At 38.5% G+C, this 18,391-nt stretch overlaps 1 protein-coding gene across 1 annotated transcript in view; it reads left to right on the forward strand.

Annotated features, from left to right (window-relative positions):
- Positions 1-2,756: 2,756 nt before the first annotated feature.
- The window catches only part of NDFIP2 (Nedd4 family interacting protein 2), a 64,483-nt gene continuing 48,848 nt past the window's right edge, over positions 2,757-18,391 (forward strand). Inside the window, exon 1 of the mRNA XM_058548364.1 lies at positions 2,757-3,092. Coding sequence (XP_058404347.1) covers positions 2,772-3,092 — 321 coding nt within the window. The 5' untranslated portion in view covers positions 2,757-2,771. The remainder of the gene's footprint in view (positions 3,093-18,391) is intronic.

Consider the following 18,391-nt stretch of genomic DNA (forward strand, 5'->3'; position numbering starts at 1 on the left):
CCACTGCACCACCAGCCGGCCCCTTAACACAACTTTGATAATATTAACAATGTTCTATCACTTTATATCTTGGTACTTGTCCAGGTCAGGTTCTCTAGGAAGCAGATACTGATAGGAAGTTATGAGTGCAAGACATTTATTGGGGAGTTAATATCTGTGAAAGGAAAAAAGATTGGGCAGGGAGAGTTGTCACAAAATACTGCAGAGCTGATAAAGTCTCTGCCAGTTCAGCAGGGAGCTCTGAAGCAAAGATTGCCCCTTAAAGGGGTCCAGTGTTAGGCAAAAGTGGCTAGACCTGTACCACTGCCTTGTTTAGTCAACGGCCTGGTGCCACCCTGAAAATAGCATGACCTCAGGTTGAAAGCTGAAGGAAACCCCAATGAAACTAACAGTTGGAGGTTGTGGGTTAATCACACTCCTTGCAGCCGGGCAGAGTGTGCTTTCTTCAGAGGGAATCTGGGAACCTAGTACTGAAGTGCGCAGTGTGGCACTAGTAAAATTTTGGGTGGCTGTGTATTTGGAGATGAAAATTGATTAGGCCAGAACAAGAGGTGTTAGTGAAGTGCCCTAAAATTCTAAAATCCACTGAGGTTGTTTATAGCTACCAATTCCTTAGGTAACTAGAGTTGTCGCTACCAAAAGATTAGGGATTGAAAATATCAGATGTTGCTTAAGGTGTCTAAAATGATATTGTTACTCCCATTTCAGAATATTGTTACTTCCATTTCATCCCAAATAAGTTGCTCCTAGTGGGACAACTCAGGGCCTCTGCCTGTGATGGCCTGTTACAGGTCACACTGGCTTAGTTGTGCAATGGGCAAAAGGACCTCAGAATGGCCCTTCTGGAGATGATGAGAAAGAATCATTTATTTCATATAGATCAAGAAGATGAGATTTAAAAAAGTCAGATTGGCTCTTTGTGATACACCACTTTTTTTCGTCTTCTGCACAAGTTCCACAGTAGTGGTGGACAGAAAGAAACAAGCGCTTTTTTTGAGGTGGGGGCGGGTATAATAGCGCAGTACTTAATATAGTGCAGGCTCTGGAGTCTTGCACCACTTACTAGTGATTTAGCTTTGGATAAGTTCCTGAACCTCTCAGTGCCTTAGTTTCCTGACTTATTAAACGGGATTACAGTCATGCCTACATCGTGGAGTTGTTGTGAGGATGAAATGATATCATGCATGCAGTCCCTGGCTTGGGAAGGGCTCAACACTTGTTAGCTGTTATTCTACTTCTCTTTCCCTTCTTTCTCTTCTTCTTCACTGAAAAAACACTTTCCTGTTGAATTTTGTCACCTACTCTCTAGACTAGCAACATGTTCACAAAACTTGGGAGGAGGGTAAAATGGAAAGAATCTGTTATTCCAACAGGATTCAGGATGTCTGCTTTTGATTAGGTCTTTGGTTTTCACTATTATGTTCTCAGTACTGTTCTGGGTGTGCTAGGTGTAAAAAAGGGCCTCTGCCCTGAGCAGCAGTCTATTTGAAAAACAAATGGACATATAAATGATTAATGAAAAGGCAAGCGCATATAAAATTAAGTTCTAAATGAACTTATAGAACATAAGTGATGTAGGAGTCTAATTTCATTTTGCTGACACTGGCTGTTTTGATCACTGAAAGGTGGTACCATTTGGGGTGAAATTGTGAGGGTGAGCTCTTAGGATCTAACATACATTAAGTTAGATCAAAAGAAAGCAAGTTTTAAGAAATTTAAGTATGATGATATGATTGCCACTTATTGTTAGCCTATGTTAGCCTATTAATACTCTCTACCAGTAGATGTGTCAAGATGGCAAACCAGGAAGAACTGATCAACGCTTTGAATAAAACTATCAGGAAGGCTTAAATATTTTAGTTGATTATCTCTCAATGAGTTCTGTTGTTATTGTATCTTTGCTATTTTAACTAGCTGATCAAGTTCATCTAGTGGACTTCTTCATTCTAGGAATCTCCTTTGGCAATTCAGGAAAGAAGTAAAGGAAAAAAGATAGCTGGGCCAGATCATGTGGGATCATAGTTTTCGCGGTGTAGAAAGCAGGTCTTTGGGTTAAAAGGTATTTTATGCTGCCCCATTATACTCTTCTACTCGCTAGAGAAACATGCTTCGTGCCTTATGGAGATACACATAGTAGGTCATGTGTGGTTAACCAGACCCTGAGCTAGTCCTACAATGCTGCATACCAAGTGATTCTTTACTGTTAAACCCTTCGGAATTATTGATGTGAGTATGATCACAAAATAGCCCTATCTTATTTCATTATTTTCTTGTATCTTTTCAGTAACCTAGGGCTCTACAGGCCTCTTTTCTTGACGAGGTATATGAGTACGGCTTATGAGTCCCTGTTGGGTTCTTAAATCTCTTACTATCAAGAGGGGGACAAAAAATATTTAAAAAGATATCCCTTAAATCACTAATGATTTTGAATGAGCGTTTTAGGAATGTCCTAGAGACGGATCTCCCCGCATTGTCCTAGCCTCGGGGAGTCAGAGCACGAATGCTGGGTAAATAGGTGACCTGTCCTCAGGTGTCCTATGAATGCGTCCCCTCCCTCCTCGACATCAGTCTCTGCGTGGTGTTATTGCGCACCGCCTGTCCCTGCGCCAAACCCGTCCAATAGAAAAGACCAATCAAGGACGGTGATATTTTTTTTCCGCTCTTTTTGCCACCGCCCACGCCAGACAGGCTGACAACCTACACAGCACTCCCAGATTTGTCTTACTTTTCCATCCCCTCCCACCCAGTCTAACCCCCACCTCACAACGCGAATGGGCCGCCGGAGGACCCAGCGAGCATGCGCAACCGTACCGAGCATGCTCAGTAGCGCGCGCGGCGCCCCGGAGCTTCTCCACCGAGTCGCGGTCGACGCGGAGGTCTCCGCGGCTTCTGCGGGAGCGAGAGGAAGTGAAGCGGCCCGGCCCGGCGACCGCGGCGGTAGAAACAGAAGCGGAAGCGGCTCTTTGGCGACGGCGTCGTCTTCGGGGGTGGCCGAGGGGGCTAAGCGCTGCGGGGAATCACTCGCTCGGAAGCCGAATCCCGAGCCGGGCAGGATGGACCATCACCAGCCGGGGACTGGCCGCTACCAGGTGGTGAGTTCCTGGGCCCGCCCCGGCCTCCAGCGCCGCCAGGGACCCCGGGACTGCCTCCCACCGTGGCCCGAGGGTCCCTTTCCTCAGATTGTTCCCGGAGGGGACGTGCTGGCGAATTTTTGTTTGGCCCTTCTGGAGGGACCTTCCTTCACCCTTCTGTGAATCCTGCCTCTGACTCCTTCGAGACCCTTGTCTGTCAACCCAAGTCTCCTCCTAGCTCCTCACCTCTCACTCGCACCCTGTACCCCGCTGTAAGACACTTTCCTCCACCCCCCCTTAAAACTTATGTCTGTTTTATTTCTCACGTTCTCGATCATTTCCTTATCCCCTGACCCAGGGACATTAAGAGACATTCCAGTGGATTGTCTTCTGGAAATGGTGTAGAGTTCACATACCTGCTGGGAACGTGATCGCCGTCATAAATGGAGTGGGTGGGTGGAAGGAGATGTAAGCACTTTGTAGGGTGGGACCTAGATTTGGTTAAAAAATGTGGGTTTAAAAATTGTGCAGCTATGGAGAGGAGTCGTGGTGCTGATCTTGTCCCTCAGCTCGTTAACCTTGTCGTTTTGTCTTTTTTCGTTTTGTTAGTATTAAAAGTGACTATTTTTTCTATCCCCACGTTTTAAGCGAGAGGGGAAACAGAAAGTTTTACTAGAAAACATGCTAATTTTGTTTGAGAAATGACTTTTCATTAAATGCAAGGTTTTCCAGTTTAACCATATAAACCTTTGTGTGTTGAAATGAGTGAAAAGTGTCCCTCTATTTTTTCAGTATCAATTTTTCTGATATATTTTTTCCTCTAGTGTTAATTCTGGTGGTGTCATTGGAGGTTGCTGCTGTAAACCGTGTTTAAAAAGTGGATTCAGCAATAGTTGACTGTTTTGTCGCAGCGAGGTAGCGTATTCTGTAAACTTTGTGATGGTAATTTAGTTTAACCAGTTTACTGAAGGAGAGGAGAAAAACAATATGAGCACTGGTGGTGTAATTAATAGTACTATATGAAATTTTACAGATGTAGATGTGTTAGTGCAGATTTCACCTTTCAAATCTGTTTGCATGTGTGAGAGTTGTGAACTAAGAATTTCTCTTAATAAGTGCATTTTGACAAATATGAAGGCTACTGAAACATGAAATCCCAGTGTATGTAATTTTGCATTTTTCTAAGATAAAAGCTCGTGATCCTTCCATTTCATCTGGTTTACATCCTCTAAAACCTCCAAATGACCCATATTCTGAAAATTTGTCACTATTTTCAGAATAGTTTGGAAAATATCATTGCTGCCAGTTTGGAAGGCGTTTTTCAAGTTATCAGTGTATATACACTTTTGGTGGTTTGATTTTTTTTAAAGGTATTCTTATTTTCGAAAATATTAGCAAAAATAAAATGCAGTGGGTAAATATTGAATCCTGTTACCAGCGGGACTTGTTTTTTTTCTAATCTCTTTTCTTCCTGTTCCTATTTGTTTCCCTTAATGACATCAGCTGATTTAAAGTCTTTCTCTTTGCTTATCAGAATCAACCATGTTCTCATACACAAGTTACTACTCAAACCATTTTTTACCTGATGTAGCTGTGCCTTAAAATAATTTCTTAATTGTCACATTTGCTTTCAGTAGTTATGACTAGCTAAGATAACTTAATTATTATTTTTTAAAGTTTCTCACACCAAAATATTGAAATTTGCTCTCTCAGTTTTAAGATATTTTTTCTTTTCAATGCCTCTCAAAATAAGTGGACAATATCATATTTTATTGCCTTTTTTTTTTCTTTCCAAACTGTAGATGTGTCCTACATAGACTTTGAATGGGTGAAGGCATTGCTTCAGAGCAGAGGGCAAAAATCAGTCCTTCTAAAGATTCTACTCCCTCTAAGTAGGTAGGACATCAATTTGTTTTCCTTGTGAGGCAAAGGTTTGAGAATCTTAGCACAGTTTACATTTGGATTTTAATTCCTGTTACTGTATAATTACACAGTAATTTCATCTGTGTAGTGTAACTCTTGGTTTTGTTGAGAATGGCCTGATCAATAACTATATCTAGGTATATGCCAGAGAAGCAGCTGAATTGGTTTCCAGTGGACTATTTAGCTAGAGACCACTCTGCAGCTCTGGCTGATACGGTGAACACAATTGTTGTGTGGCTGCTTAGTTTTAGCTTAGTTTTTTTGAAAACTCTGGAATGATTAATAAACTTGAGCAATGAACAATTTCAGTTGTTGAATGTTAAGAGATGACTAAGTAGGAAACAGGCAAGTATGCTTAGGGGTGTGATGGTATGTGATGTTAATTTATCACTTATTAGTGTTAAAATTTAGCTTTTCATATTAAAAAGTTAGCTGTAATGCCTAGGACCATCAGAATGGCTTACTACCGTTACTCAAGGCACAAGTTTTATGTGGAAACTGTTTTTGTCTCTTCTTCCTTTCCATTGTTAAAAGGGTCTGAATTTTGTTAAGTAAAGCAGTGGATAACAACGTAGAGATACAAAAAGCCTTGACAGTTACCCTTCTAATTTCAGAAAAAGCCAGGTATAATATGTAGTTTCATTGTGTTATGGGAAATTCAGTTTTGTTTGGTAGGAAATGAGCAATGTTGCCAAACTATGAAGTAAGTTAACTTGGCTTGGAGCATTAGGCCACATTCTAACTTTGATGTTTGCTATTTGAGAGGATTATGTACCTGTACCAAGCTGACTACTAAGATTTCAAAGGTATTCTGTGTACACGTTAAATTGGCACTGTTGATTGTAGCAGTAGTTTCCCAAACTGTATTCCAGAATGTGGATAATAGATCGTCTTAGAGAATTTATAACATATATTAGCATATTAAAACATACACGTGTGTATTAAAACCCTGAGAAATTCTGCAGTAAAGACTGTGGTTTGGATTTGTTTAACCTAGCTCTTCCTAAACCTTAACCACAGGTTTTTAAAGAAAAATTTTAAGATTATCTTGACATTTCCAAAATATTTTTGCATGAACATAATGAAGTATTCATACTGCAAAGATCTAGATGCTTAGCTCTTGTGTCTGGAGAATTAGAATTTTCCTTGATAAATCAGCTGGGAAGGAGGTTGACTATTTATGGTTAAAAAAACTACATGTTTTAAAGTCATCTGGGCTTATATTTAGGTTGTGCTGTTTACAGTTTGTGAGCCCTTGGCTTAGTTACTGAACATCTTGAAGCTTCAGTTTCCTCATATTAGCACCTACCTCCTTAGGATTATTATAAGAATTATACAATGTAATATATGAAGAAGATATGGTATAGGGACTGTTACGTGATAAATATTATTATGAATAACATAAGGTAAATCATAAAATATTATATATATTTTAATTTTTGCTGGTCACCACCTTTGTGTCTCTTGTATTATTTAGCAATATGAATCTCAACTAGTCTTTGTTGTCCGTGTCAAGAACTGTGAAAAGTGTTAAGATTTGATTTTTACCATATTTACAAGCTGATAAGTTAGTCTTTTAATGTTTCATGGTTGCTGGCAGAAAACAGGAGGCTCCCTGGTCAGAAACAAATGGTGTTATTACTCAAGGGACGGGAAACTGCGTGAACTTCAGTATATTTGTGTAGATTTTCCTTGCAACCAGGTCCCATGAGGGTGATGGGTCTAGATGGATGCAGTAGTGGGTCACAGCTGAGGAACTCAGGACCAAGGGTCCAGTACTTTTTTAGCAAGCAGCAAACGACAAACAAGCTAGTTCACCTCTCCCTGGGACGGCAGCTGCCTGCTGTGGTAACCTTGACCTTCTTTGTTGCCAATGTGACTTTTGACAAGAATCCACGCAGTATCAGGAAATGGATAAGTTTTGCAGACTGTCACACTCAGCAAGAATGTGCAGGGACACTCAAGCCCGTGACAGACTGCCTTACCCAATAGTACACGTTCTGGATGAGATAATCTATCGTGATTTTTAGTGGCAGTCATTTACTTTTGTTTTCCATTTTAAAGAAGTACTGCAGTGTTTTACCTTATGTTGCTCTCTGGTTGTTGCCTTCTTTTCTTGGCCTAGCTCAGTTCCTTTGATCTTCACTTGTTTGTTTCCTTTGAATTTATCAATATTCTTTATCTGGTTTACATTCTTACCACACCCCTCTGACATCATCAAGGTTGTCCATTGCTTAATCTGATAGATACTTTTCAGTTCTTGTCTTGCTTGATTTCTGTTACATTGACATTGTGAACTTTCTCCTTGAAATTCCTTCTTTATTCCTGATACGAAGAAGCTTTCCACTCTTTACTTCTCTGACTTTTCTTTTGTTCATGAACTCATTTTGTACTTACTTTTTAAATGTTTATGCTTCCTATGGCATGGACTACTGTAATAGCCTACTTACTACTTTCTTCCTTTATCTGACCTTCCTTCAGTCTGTTGTTTGCACTGCATGAGCCGTATTTGTAGAATATAAATTTGATTTTCATCTCTTTGCTCAGAAATCTGCAGTGGCCTCTTATTGAGTTCCCCATCCTCCCACGTTTAATATTAAAACTTCCAAATATATAGAAAAGTTGAAAGAATTGTATGGTTAACCCCCATATACCGTATACCGACTGTAGGGTCTACAGTTAGCAACAGTTTGTTATATATTCATGTTATGCTATATCTGTTAAGCCATCTTCTTTTTTGATGCTCCCAAAGTAAGTTGCAGATATTAATGTACCTCATTGCAAACTGCATGCTTATCATTAGTCTAGAGTTCAGTATTTCTTTATAGTTCTTTTTCTTTGGGGTAAAATTGACATAAAATGAAATGTACAGGTTGTACATGGCCTATTGGATGAGTTTACAAATCTGTACACCTGTGTGTGACCCAAACTACTTTCAAACTATAGAGCAGGGATCGGCAAACTATGTTCCAGCTCCTGTTTTTGTAAATAAAGTTTTGTTGTATAACAGCCCTGCCTGTTCATTTACACTGGCAGAATTGAGTATTTGAGGCAGAGCCCACAAAGCCTGAAATACTTACTGTTCTGCCTTCTACAGAAAAAGTTTACTGAACCCTGATAGAGAACATTACTCTCACCCTAGAAAGTTCCCTCATGACCGTTCCCTGTCGATTCCTACCACCTAGGTGATGGTTATTCTGTTTTTTTTTTTCACTTTGAATTAGTTTTGCCTATTTTAGAATTATACAGCGTATAGTGGGCAAAGCTTCTTTCACTCTGCAAGAAGTTTTGGAGATTGACCCATGTTATTGTGTATATCAGTAGCTCATCCCTTTTTATTACTAAATAGTATTTCGTTGTATAAATTGTATGAATATACTACAGTTCATTTGTCCATTGCTCTGTTGATCAACATTTGGATTGTTTCCAGTTTTTGGCTGTTAATGGGTAAAGCTGTTAGGAATATTCTTGTACAGATCTTTTTGTGGACATGTGTTGTCATTTCTCTTGGGTGGAATTACTGGGTAATAGAGTAGGTGTATGTTTAATTTTATAGGAAACCACCAGACTTTTTTCAAAAGTAGTTGCACCATTTTACCCTTCCACCAACAATGTATGAAAGTTTTGGTTGCTCTACCACTTTGCCAAAATTTTAGTGTTGTCAGTCTTTTTAATTTCAGCTTTTCTAGTGGGTTTATTGGATTTTTAAAGTATAAGTTTCTGTTCTTAACGTTCAGGTTCCTTGAATGGACCTTCTTGTACTTGCACAGTGCCATACTTTAGCAATCCTCCCACTTAATTTTTATGCACTAACTGTAGGAGTTCAGCAGGACCTACTTATTATTAGTTCTTCAGCTGTAATGTATTCTCTTTTACTTCCCTGACTTTACATGTGTTTATTTCTCATCTGAAGTTCTGTATCACACCCTTCTGGTTTGTTTGCCTCATAAAATCCTGTTCTTAGATGTAAAAACTCCTATGAAACTATAATTGCAAGAGGGAGGCAGGCCGAGTTTCTTGCATCTGTCATCTACATCAAGGCAGAGGAAAAGTTGAGAATCACAGTATTAGAGAACTTGTTATACTGAATTATGTTTTTGTGTGTCTCTCTACCTTCTAGACTGGTGCTTTTCCTCAGAGGTGCTTCAGGGTTGTGTGAATGTCTGATATTTATTTCACCTTTAAAATAGGTTTTAAACTTTTAAAAAACTGTAGTTGAGGAAATTCACACTCAAATGTGTTTTATACCAAGTTTCCACAGCTTGAAGACTAGTATTATGTTAATTTGTGTTGCTAGGGTAATTTGTTTTTTTTCTGAGCAACACCAGTCTTGAGCTAACATCTGATGCCAATCCTCCTCTTTTTTACTGAGGAAGATTGGCCCTGGGCTAGCATCCGAGCCCGTCTTCCTCTACTTTATATGGGACACCGCCACAACATGGCTTAACAAGCGACGCATCGGTGCGCGCCTGGGACCTAAACCTGTGAACCCCGGGCCGCCGAAGTGAAGTGTGCGCGCTTAACTGGTGCGCCACCGGGCCGGCCCCTAGGGTGATTTTTTTTTTTTTTTTTTTTTTTTTTGTGAGGGAGATCAGCCCTGAGCTAACATCCGTGCTAATCCTCCTCTTTTTGCTGAGGAAGACCGGCACTGAGCTAACATCTATTGCCAATCCTCCTCTAGGGTAATTTATTTTTGAACGGACCTCAGATTAAAGTTTCTCTGGCTATTTCTTTGCATGTAGTGATATTAACTTAAGTGTGTCGTTGATTGCATTAAGTGCAGCTCATTTTTTAAAAAAATTGTACGAATGTGTAAACTACTTTAGCACACCATAATGATGCTGAATCAGATATTAGCTATCAGTTAGGCATGTTTGAGCCGTACGTGATCTAGTAATGGTGTAATATTTGTATAGTAACAAGTAAATACATTGGAATTATATCATGAAAATACCATGTTATATATAGTTTATATGCTTTATTTTGAGTGCCTCTTGTCAGATTCGTGCTTAAGATAAGGTATGGGAGCAGTTTTTAGATATCATTATTGATTAACTATAAAACAAATGCCTATAACTCATTTATTCATTAAATAATAATTTATGAAGTATCTCTGCCAAATTCTGTTTTAGGTGCTGGTGAGCAAGACAGTTAGGTTTTTGTCTCATGGCTCATACTTTGGTGGAGGAGAGGCAGATAAATAAGTAAGCATAATTTCAGATAGTAGTAGGTGGTTTGAAGAAAATGAAGTAGGTTAATGGAATAAATAATACATTTTATCAATACTAAAATAGCAATAATAGAACAATAATGATTTTGCGTTATGTCAGGAATATGCTGAGAACTCGGCTCAGTGCTTTACACATATGAGCACACTTATTCCTTAGAACACTTCTGTGAAATAGATAATGTCATGATCCTCGTTTTGCAGATGAGGAAAAATAAGACGTAAAGAGGTTAAATAATAGGCCCAGCTGTGATGGGTTTAGTATTCAATCTTGGTGTTTTAATTTTATATTGCTTTGTGACAAACTGCTCCAAACACAAGCATTTTATTATGTTTCAGGATTCTGTGGGTTGACTCTGATCAGTAGAGCAGTTCTTCTGCTCCTTGTGATGTTAGCTGGAGCTGCAGCCATTTTGGGGCTTGATTGAGTTGGAACATCTAAGATGGCTCACTCACTTGAAGCTGACTGTTGACTGGGAGCTCAGCTGGGACTATTGACTGGATCATTTCAGTTCTCCTCTGTGTGCGCTCTTCATGTACCCTTGGCTACTCACATCATAGAAGGAAGAGGAAGCTGCCATTCCTCTTACGGCTTGGCCTTAGAAGTCCAGGATGTCATTTCTGCTGCATTCTACTGGTTAAAGCAGTCATAAGTCCAGCCCAGATTCAAAAGGAGAGGAAATAAACTCCATCTCTCAATGAGGGAGAGGCATGCACATACATGATGGGAAGAGATTGATGGTGGCTATCTTTGGAGACCATATGCCACGCCAGTCGGTTTTACCCCTCAGTTGATTGAAATCAGAATAATTAGGGAACTCCATCCATTCTGAAGGTGTGACACTCAGGCTGAGACTTGATTGAAATGTTCTAGTTGATGAGTATTTCAGTTGTGATAATGGCTTGTGGTGGAAATGAATTTGTTGGTTTAAGAAATGTGAAGAAAACTGTGTGGCTAGAGCAAGAGGAAGGGGGAATGGCTCAGAGAGGAATGGGACAAAACATAGAAACAAATTTTATGCTGAATTTGATAGAAGAATGGAACTCTCATTTATAACCTCTGTTTATGTAAATTTAAAATTTAAAAAACAATTTTGTAATTTTTTTTCGTGAAAGCAGTCAGGTCCAGCTACATCATTTGCAAGGCCCAATGCCACATGAAAATGTGGGGCCCTCGCCTGGGGCAGGGAAGCCAGTGTCCCCTTCCCGCACTCTTCCCGCAACTGTATCCACCCACAGCACACAGACGAAGCACAAGAGATCGCAACTTACATGCCAGGACTTGCTCGATTCCTGATTGGTGATAGGCAAGAGACCCTGCTGGTTTGCCTGTGAATGTATCGTGTGATGCCAGCCTGGAATGGAGATGGCCACCACCTTGCCATACCTCTAGTCTCGGGCTGAGCACGGGGAGGTTGAGCTGAGCCAGGGAGTTTAACTGATAGAGAATCCCTCCTGGGGAGGCAAACTGCTTAGGAGCTGAGGTTCCAAGCCCCTGGCGCGTGGTTTATTGTCCCATTGGAGTTCACTTATAAAACTCAGATTCAAAGATAAAGTTATTAAGAATTCCAAGACAGTGATCATAGAGCATTAAACCCCAAGTATGGGGCCCTCCCGAAGTGGGGTTCCTGGTACCTACACTTGTCATGTGCTCATGAAGGTAGCTGTGAAAGTAGTCTCACTGTGGGAGCAGTGGTAGTGATGATCTAGACCAGCCAACTTGTTCTGTAAAGGGCCAGATAGTAAATATTTTAGACTTTCTAGGCTATGTGGTCTCTGCCACAACTACTCAGATCTGCCATAATAGCGCAAAATTATCCATACTCAATATGTAAACAAATTTAATGTAGCTGTGTTCCAAGAAAACCTTATTTGCAAAAACAGACAGTAGGCTGGATTTGGCCTACTGGCTGTAATTTGCCCACCCTGCTGTAGGTGATATAGGAATGTACCTCATGCAGTTCTGAAACTTGGGCCTTTTGCAGGATGCTACTGACAAATTAATTTTTTGTTGTCACCCAGTCTTGAAATAAACCCTTAGGAATGTGGTCAAGTTGTTTTGCATCACTTACTTGTACTTGTTAATCAGGCAGGCACCTAGTCTGTCACTAAGAATGAGGGTGGAGATGAATGGGTAGTGGAATAGAGTTAAAATTCCCTGTGAGAATGGCAAAGACAAGTTTCTCGTGTCTGGTAGAATCTTCATTCTGTTGGAGTGGCCACCTCATTGAGGCCGTTCTTGACCATCCTATTTAAAATCACTACACCCCCTTCACAATACTCCCTGGCCCCACTCCCTGTTTCAGTTGTTTCCATGGTACTTATCACCAACTAATATTCCAAATATTTGCTTATTTAATTCCTACCTCCCCCCTTCCCCCAGATTGTAAGCTTTATGAGGACAGGGATTTTTGTCTGTTTTGTTCACTGCTGTGTCTTTCGGTACCTGACGTGTAGTAGGCACTTAGGAAGTATTTGATAAGAATGAATGAATGACTGGTGCTAGCTCAAGCCCAATTCCCTAGACTTAAAAACTTTCCTATGTTATTTTATTCTAGTTTTTTTTTTTTTTTTTGGTGAGGAAGATTGGCCCTGAGCTAAGATCGTTGCCAGTCTTCCTCTTTTTGCTGAGGAAGATTAGCCCTGAGCTAACATCTGTGCCCATCTTCCTCTGTTTTGTATATGGGACGCAGCCACAGCATGGCTTGATGAGGTGTGTAGGTCTGTGCCCGGAATCCGCACCTGCGAGCCCTGGGTCGCTGAAGTGGAGCACGCAAACTTAACCGCTACGCCTCTGGGCCGGCCCCTAATTTTTATATTTGCTTTTTTTTCGTTGCTACTGAGACTTGGGCCTCTCTAAGGTTGATGTTTTGTGTGTGTGCGTGTATGTGTTCTTGCTTTACCTTCCAGCTTAACATATATTGCTTAGTCTCTCTCTCTGTCTCTACATATATATATGAATGGTGTCCCCTAGAGTTGTTCAGTAAGTAATCCATGAAGCCATACGCAGGGGCCCTTCTTAGTACCTTCATTAACTGTGGAGTTGTGGGTATTGCTTTGATTTTCATCGTCTGTTTTATATTGATTACTTAGTGACTTTTCTTTTTTATTCTTTCCTTAATATCAGACCTTCATTCTAAAACATTATCTGATTGTATGTGTATTAATAATATATTATTTTAGAATTTTATATATAGTCTGTGTATGTAGGCCTGACATAAGTTTAAGTAACTATGGAATATATTCTGCTGACGTTTATTAAGTGTAAATTTACTGAAAAAGTCATTGTAATTAAGGCTAACCTACCTACCATGTGATTGTAAATCATCCTTTATGTTTTCATGCCATGTTGTTATGGTTTCTTCCAAAAGTTTGATCACTTAGCTGGAATTAAGGTGTGGGTAAAATTCTTGTTGAAGACGTGCCAAATGCAAGTTGGGAAATGCTGCAGTAGTCTGAGATTTACTGTCAGATTATTTTGGCTTGCTTACTTTTAAGATTTGTTTGAACATGAGCAGTTTAATATTGTAAAAGTTGAGGAATGTGGTGTGATTTAGTTTGTCTATGATATTTCTCCAGAATTACCCATTATATTATGTAAAGAAATTGTGCTGTTTGGCAGAGGCTTTGAGAATAAGGAAATAAACTGGATGGTTTTACCTCTTTATTAATTTTGAGGCTCTTAGGACTTGTAGCCTTTTGGATGTTGGACTGAAGAAATGCAATAGTGACAGTTTTTATAGATGATTTGTTCTCACTTGGGTAGAACTTTCATTTATATCAGTATGACTTTTTGTGTGATTTCCCCAAAAAGAGAAAGGTCTTAAAGTAACACTTGAGACCCTTTTAAGTTTTTGTTTGTAACCTTTAGAAAACAACATGAGCCTCTGCTTACCTGGTTTATTTGTTACCGCACATGAGCCATATTTTGAACTATAATACTTTTATTCTCTTGCCCTACCCCTCTCCAGCCACCACTTCAAACCATGCTCTCTCTTGCCTTCTGGCTTTTGAACATATTATTCCCCTTTTCTTTTTTTCCCTCCTCCTTCCTCCAGGACTAATTTCTTTTCTTTATTTAAATCTGTTTTTTTGTTCTTATCTCCAGAAAACCTTCCCTCACCCTCTGCCTCCCACCACCTGCATTTGCAACCCTTTACTACCAAGTTCTCTGTGTTCTTTTAACCTGTGCCCTTACCCCTATTATAGTCCTTATTCCATGGTCTGTATTTTGTAAACTCAATGGGAAGTAGGGCTTAGATCTTCTTGTTTATAATAGTATGTACTGTAGTTCTGGGCCCATTATAGGTGCATAATAAATACTTATTGAAGAAATAAATGAATGCCTTTTCTGAATGATTTCAAGTGTATGCATGAGATTACTGGTATGTTATCTTTTATTTATAAAGTGAACAGTTTTCCAGAGTTCTGTTATGTAAAAGTAACAATGTATTGCCTAGCCTATACCATGTTCATATTCATAATTAGGGTATGTACTTGGCTTTTAGAATAGTGCCGAGTATGTACTTGGCTTTTAGAATAGTGCCAAGTAATCTGTTTAGATGATTTTGGGTATTTTTACATAATTCCTCATCTGACTGGTGGCTTGCATTTGCAAGATAGCTAACCACGGTTAGGTTATTTGGTCTGCCTATGGAACGAAGAAAAATAAACTGTTTCCAGATGTTGTGGAAGTAGTTAGTGATCATTTTCTTTAGCCTTCTCATTTTATAGAAGATTGAGGGAGGATCTGCTCAAGGTTATGCAGCAAAGCTTGGAGGACAGATTTTATTTTATTACTTGTAAACATATCACCTGAGTTAAAATATATCAAAGATCCTGGAAAATAGAACTTTCATTATAGTTAACTTTCTTTCATTGGTGGTGATACCAGACATGGGGAGCACGGATAGTATAGCATGAGTCTGGTAGTCAGCTGGCTAATAAGTGAACTCAGCTGATCATCCAGAGGCCTTAACTCAGTATTTGTTCACTGGGCTGAGTTCAGCTTGTAGACATGTTTTCTTTGTCCAACATGTTTCTTAAAATCAAAATAATACAGGTATTAATACAGTTTGAAAAGTTGGAGTACCAAAATACAAGTAATGAGAAACAGTCTTCTTGTCCACTTTGTCTTCCAAGACTTTCTCCTCAAAAGAAAACAATCTTTAACTCTTTTAGCTACTTTGTTTGTTTAAATCTATTTTTGACTTATATGTATATTCAGCTCCTTGTTGGTTTATTAATTTTACTTTGCTTTCTTACATGACTTGCTTTCCCTTCCCAGATCATGACCTCTGTAGTCTCATCTGGCTTCCAAATCCTGGCTCCTCACTTACAAGCAGTGTAACTATGGGCTAATTAGTTAACCTCTCTGTGCCATAGCTTCCTCGTCTGTAAAGTATGGATAGTGCCGATACCTACCTCATAGAATTATTGTGAGGATTAAATGTATGAAAAGCACCTAATTTTCGGTTAAATCAGTAATTAGTATTTACGTTTTATGACTATGAAAATATTGTTCATTACTGAGGCAAGTGGTATATTTTGTATAACGTCTTAAATTTTTCATGGAGTTGCCTAATATTTCTTTATTTTTCTATGTATCTGTTGTTAATTCTTTGCATATCCTCTGGTGATTTTTCAAAATTTGCTTTTCAGTTATATTTTTTGCATGGTCAAATGCATTGGATAATTATTAATTCATTTATTTTGTTCTTTGAAGACATTCTTCCTAGAGCCCCTCATCCTCCTGTTTCTGTCTGTACTGTTTGTTCTCTAAGCCTGGTGTACAGCTGTCATACTGAGACTTTTTTCTCCATCACTTGCTATCTTGGATTCTCTAGTTCTTGAATTCTAAGTCCTTCTCTGTTTTTTTGTCTATTCACTTATTTTAGTGGAACAGCTTTTCCAGTAGGTTCCTGAGAAAGATGCCTGGAGGTTAAAAAAAGAAAGAAAGAAAGAAAGAAAAATAAGGTTTTGAATTTGTTGGCATCAAGTTCATAATCTCTTATCATTTTGATGTCTGTAGGATCAGTGATGATAACTCTTTTTTCATTCCTAATATTAGGAATTTGCTTTCTCTTTTTTTCCTTTGAATAGTCTAGCTGTGATTTTTGTCAGTTTTGTCAGTCTATTCAAAGAACCAGCTTTTGGCTTTGTTAAATGTCTCTGTGTTCTTTTTTTTTTTTTTTTTTTTTTTTACTAATCTCTGCTTTTACCTTATTTATTTACTATTTCCTTCCTTTTTTTGTGGTTTACCTTGCTTTTATTTTTATTTTTATTTATTTATTTATTTTTTGTGAGGAAGATCAGCCCTGAGCTAACATCCATGCCAATCCTCCTCTTTTTGCTGAGGAAGACTGGCCCTAAGCTAACATGTATTGCCAATCCTCCTTCTCTTTTTCCCTTTTTCTCCCCAAAGCCCCAGTAGATAGTTGTATGTCATAGTTGCACATCCTTCTAGTTGCTGTGTGTGGGATGCTGCCTCAGCATGGCTGGACAAGTGGTGCGTCGGTGTGCACCCAGGATCTAAACCCGGGCCGCCAGTAGCAGAGCACGCACACGTAACCACTAAGCCACGGGGCCGGCCTCTACCTTGCTTTTTATTTTTAATCTTTTAATGGTGGAACCTTTGGTCATTAATTTTAGACTTTTTTTTTAATATAAGCATTTTTTCCCCCTAATATAGGCTTCTCTCTAGCAGTGTTTTTGCTATGTCCTGCAAATTGTTATATGTTGTATTTTTGTTATCATTCAGTTCAGATGTTTTCTAATTTCTTTTGTGATTTCTTCTTTGAACCATGCATTATTTAGAAGGGTTTAATTTCTATTTATTTGGGATTTTCTTAGATAGATTTTTTTTATTTCTAATGTAATTCTTTTGTGGTAAGAGAACACACTAAGTATGATCTCATTGATTTTAAATTTATTGAGACTTGTCTTATGGCCCAGTGTATTTCTCTTGGTGGTGTATTATGGGCACTTGAAAAGAATGTATATTCTTCCGTTGTTGATATAGTGTTCTATAAATGTCAGATCAAGTTGGTTCATAGTATTGTTTTGATCTTCTCTGTCTTTACTGATTTTTGTTTTTGTGTTATTCTGTTAGTTGCTAAGCAAGGGGTGTTAAAATCTGCTGTGATTGTGGAGTTGTCTATCTCCATTTTTCTCAATTTCTTGCTTCCTATATTTTGAGGCTCTATTATTATGAAATGCCCCTCTTTATCTCTGGTAGTGCTCTTTGTCTTCAAGTCTATTTTATTTGATATTCATATAGCCATTCCAGCCTTCTTAGTTTTTTGCATGGCATATCTTTTTCTGTTTACCTTCAACCTGTCTGAATCCTTAAAGTGTCTTTTGTTGGTAGCATATAATTGGGTCTTGCTTTTTTATTCACTCTGACAGCCTTTGCCTTTTAATTGGAGTGTTTGTATTTAATGTAATTATTGATATGGTTGGTTTACATCTACCATTGTATTATTTGTTTTCAGTTTGTCCTCTCTGTTTTTTTATTCTTCTATTCACCCTTTTCTGCTGCCTTTTGGATCATTTGATTTAAAAAAAAATTTTAATGTCCCTTTTAATATATCTATTGCCTTTTTAGCTATTCCTCTTTACATTAGTTTTTACAATAAACAGTGAAAAGTTAGGTATATATATTTAACATTAATGTCATATCACTTCATGTAAAACCTAGAACTTTGTAACCATATAGGTCTGTGTACTCCCTACCCCTTGCCACCCTTGATGTTATAGTTGTCATGTGTATTACCTATAGAGTCATTTGAAAACTCCAACAGAGAGTGTTACAATTTTTAATAACAACACATATTTTAAAAAACTTAAGAGGAAAAAATCTTTTATGTACTTAGACATTTACCATTTCCTATGGTCTCTCTTAATTCCTGAAGAAACAAGTTTCTCTTTATTATCAAAGTTTTTTCAGCTTAAAGAACTTCCTTTACCATTTCTTAAAGTGTAGATCACCCGCTAATCAATTTTCTTATCTTTCTTTTATCCGAAATGTCTTTATTTTACCTTCATTCCTGAAGTATATAGATATCTATTTTGGGTGTAGAATTCTTGGCTGAGTTTTTTTCATTCAGCCTTTTAAGATGTTGTTCTATTTTCTTCTGACAACCGTGGTTTCTGATGAGAAACCTGTAGG

This window comes from Diceros bicornis, chromosome 9, assembly GCF_020826845.1.
Source record: "Diceros bicornis minor isolate mBicDic1 chromosome 9, mDicBic1.mat.cur, whole genome shotgun sequence".
NCBI lineage: Eukaryota > Metazoa > Chordata > Mammalia > Perissodactyla > Rhinocerotidae > Diceros > Diceros bicornis.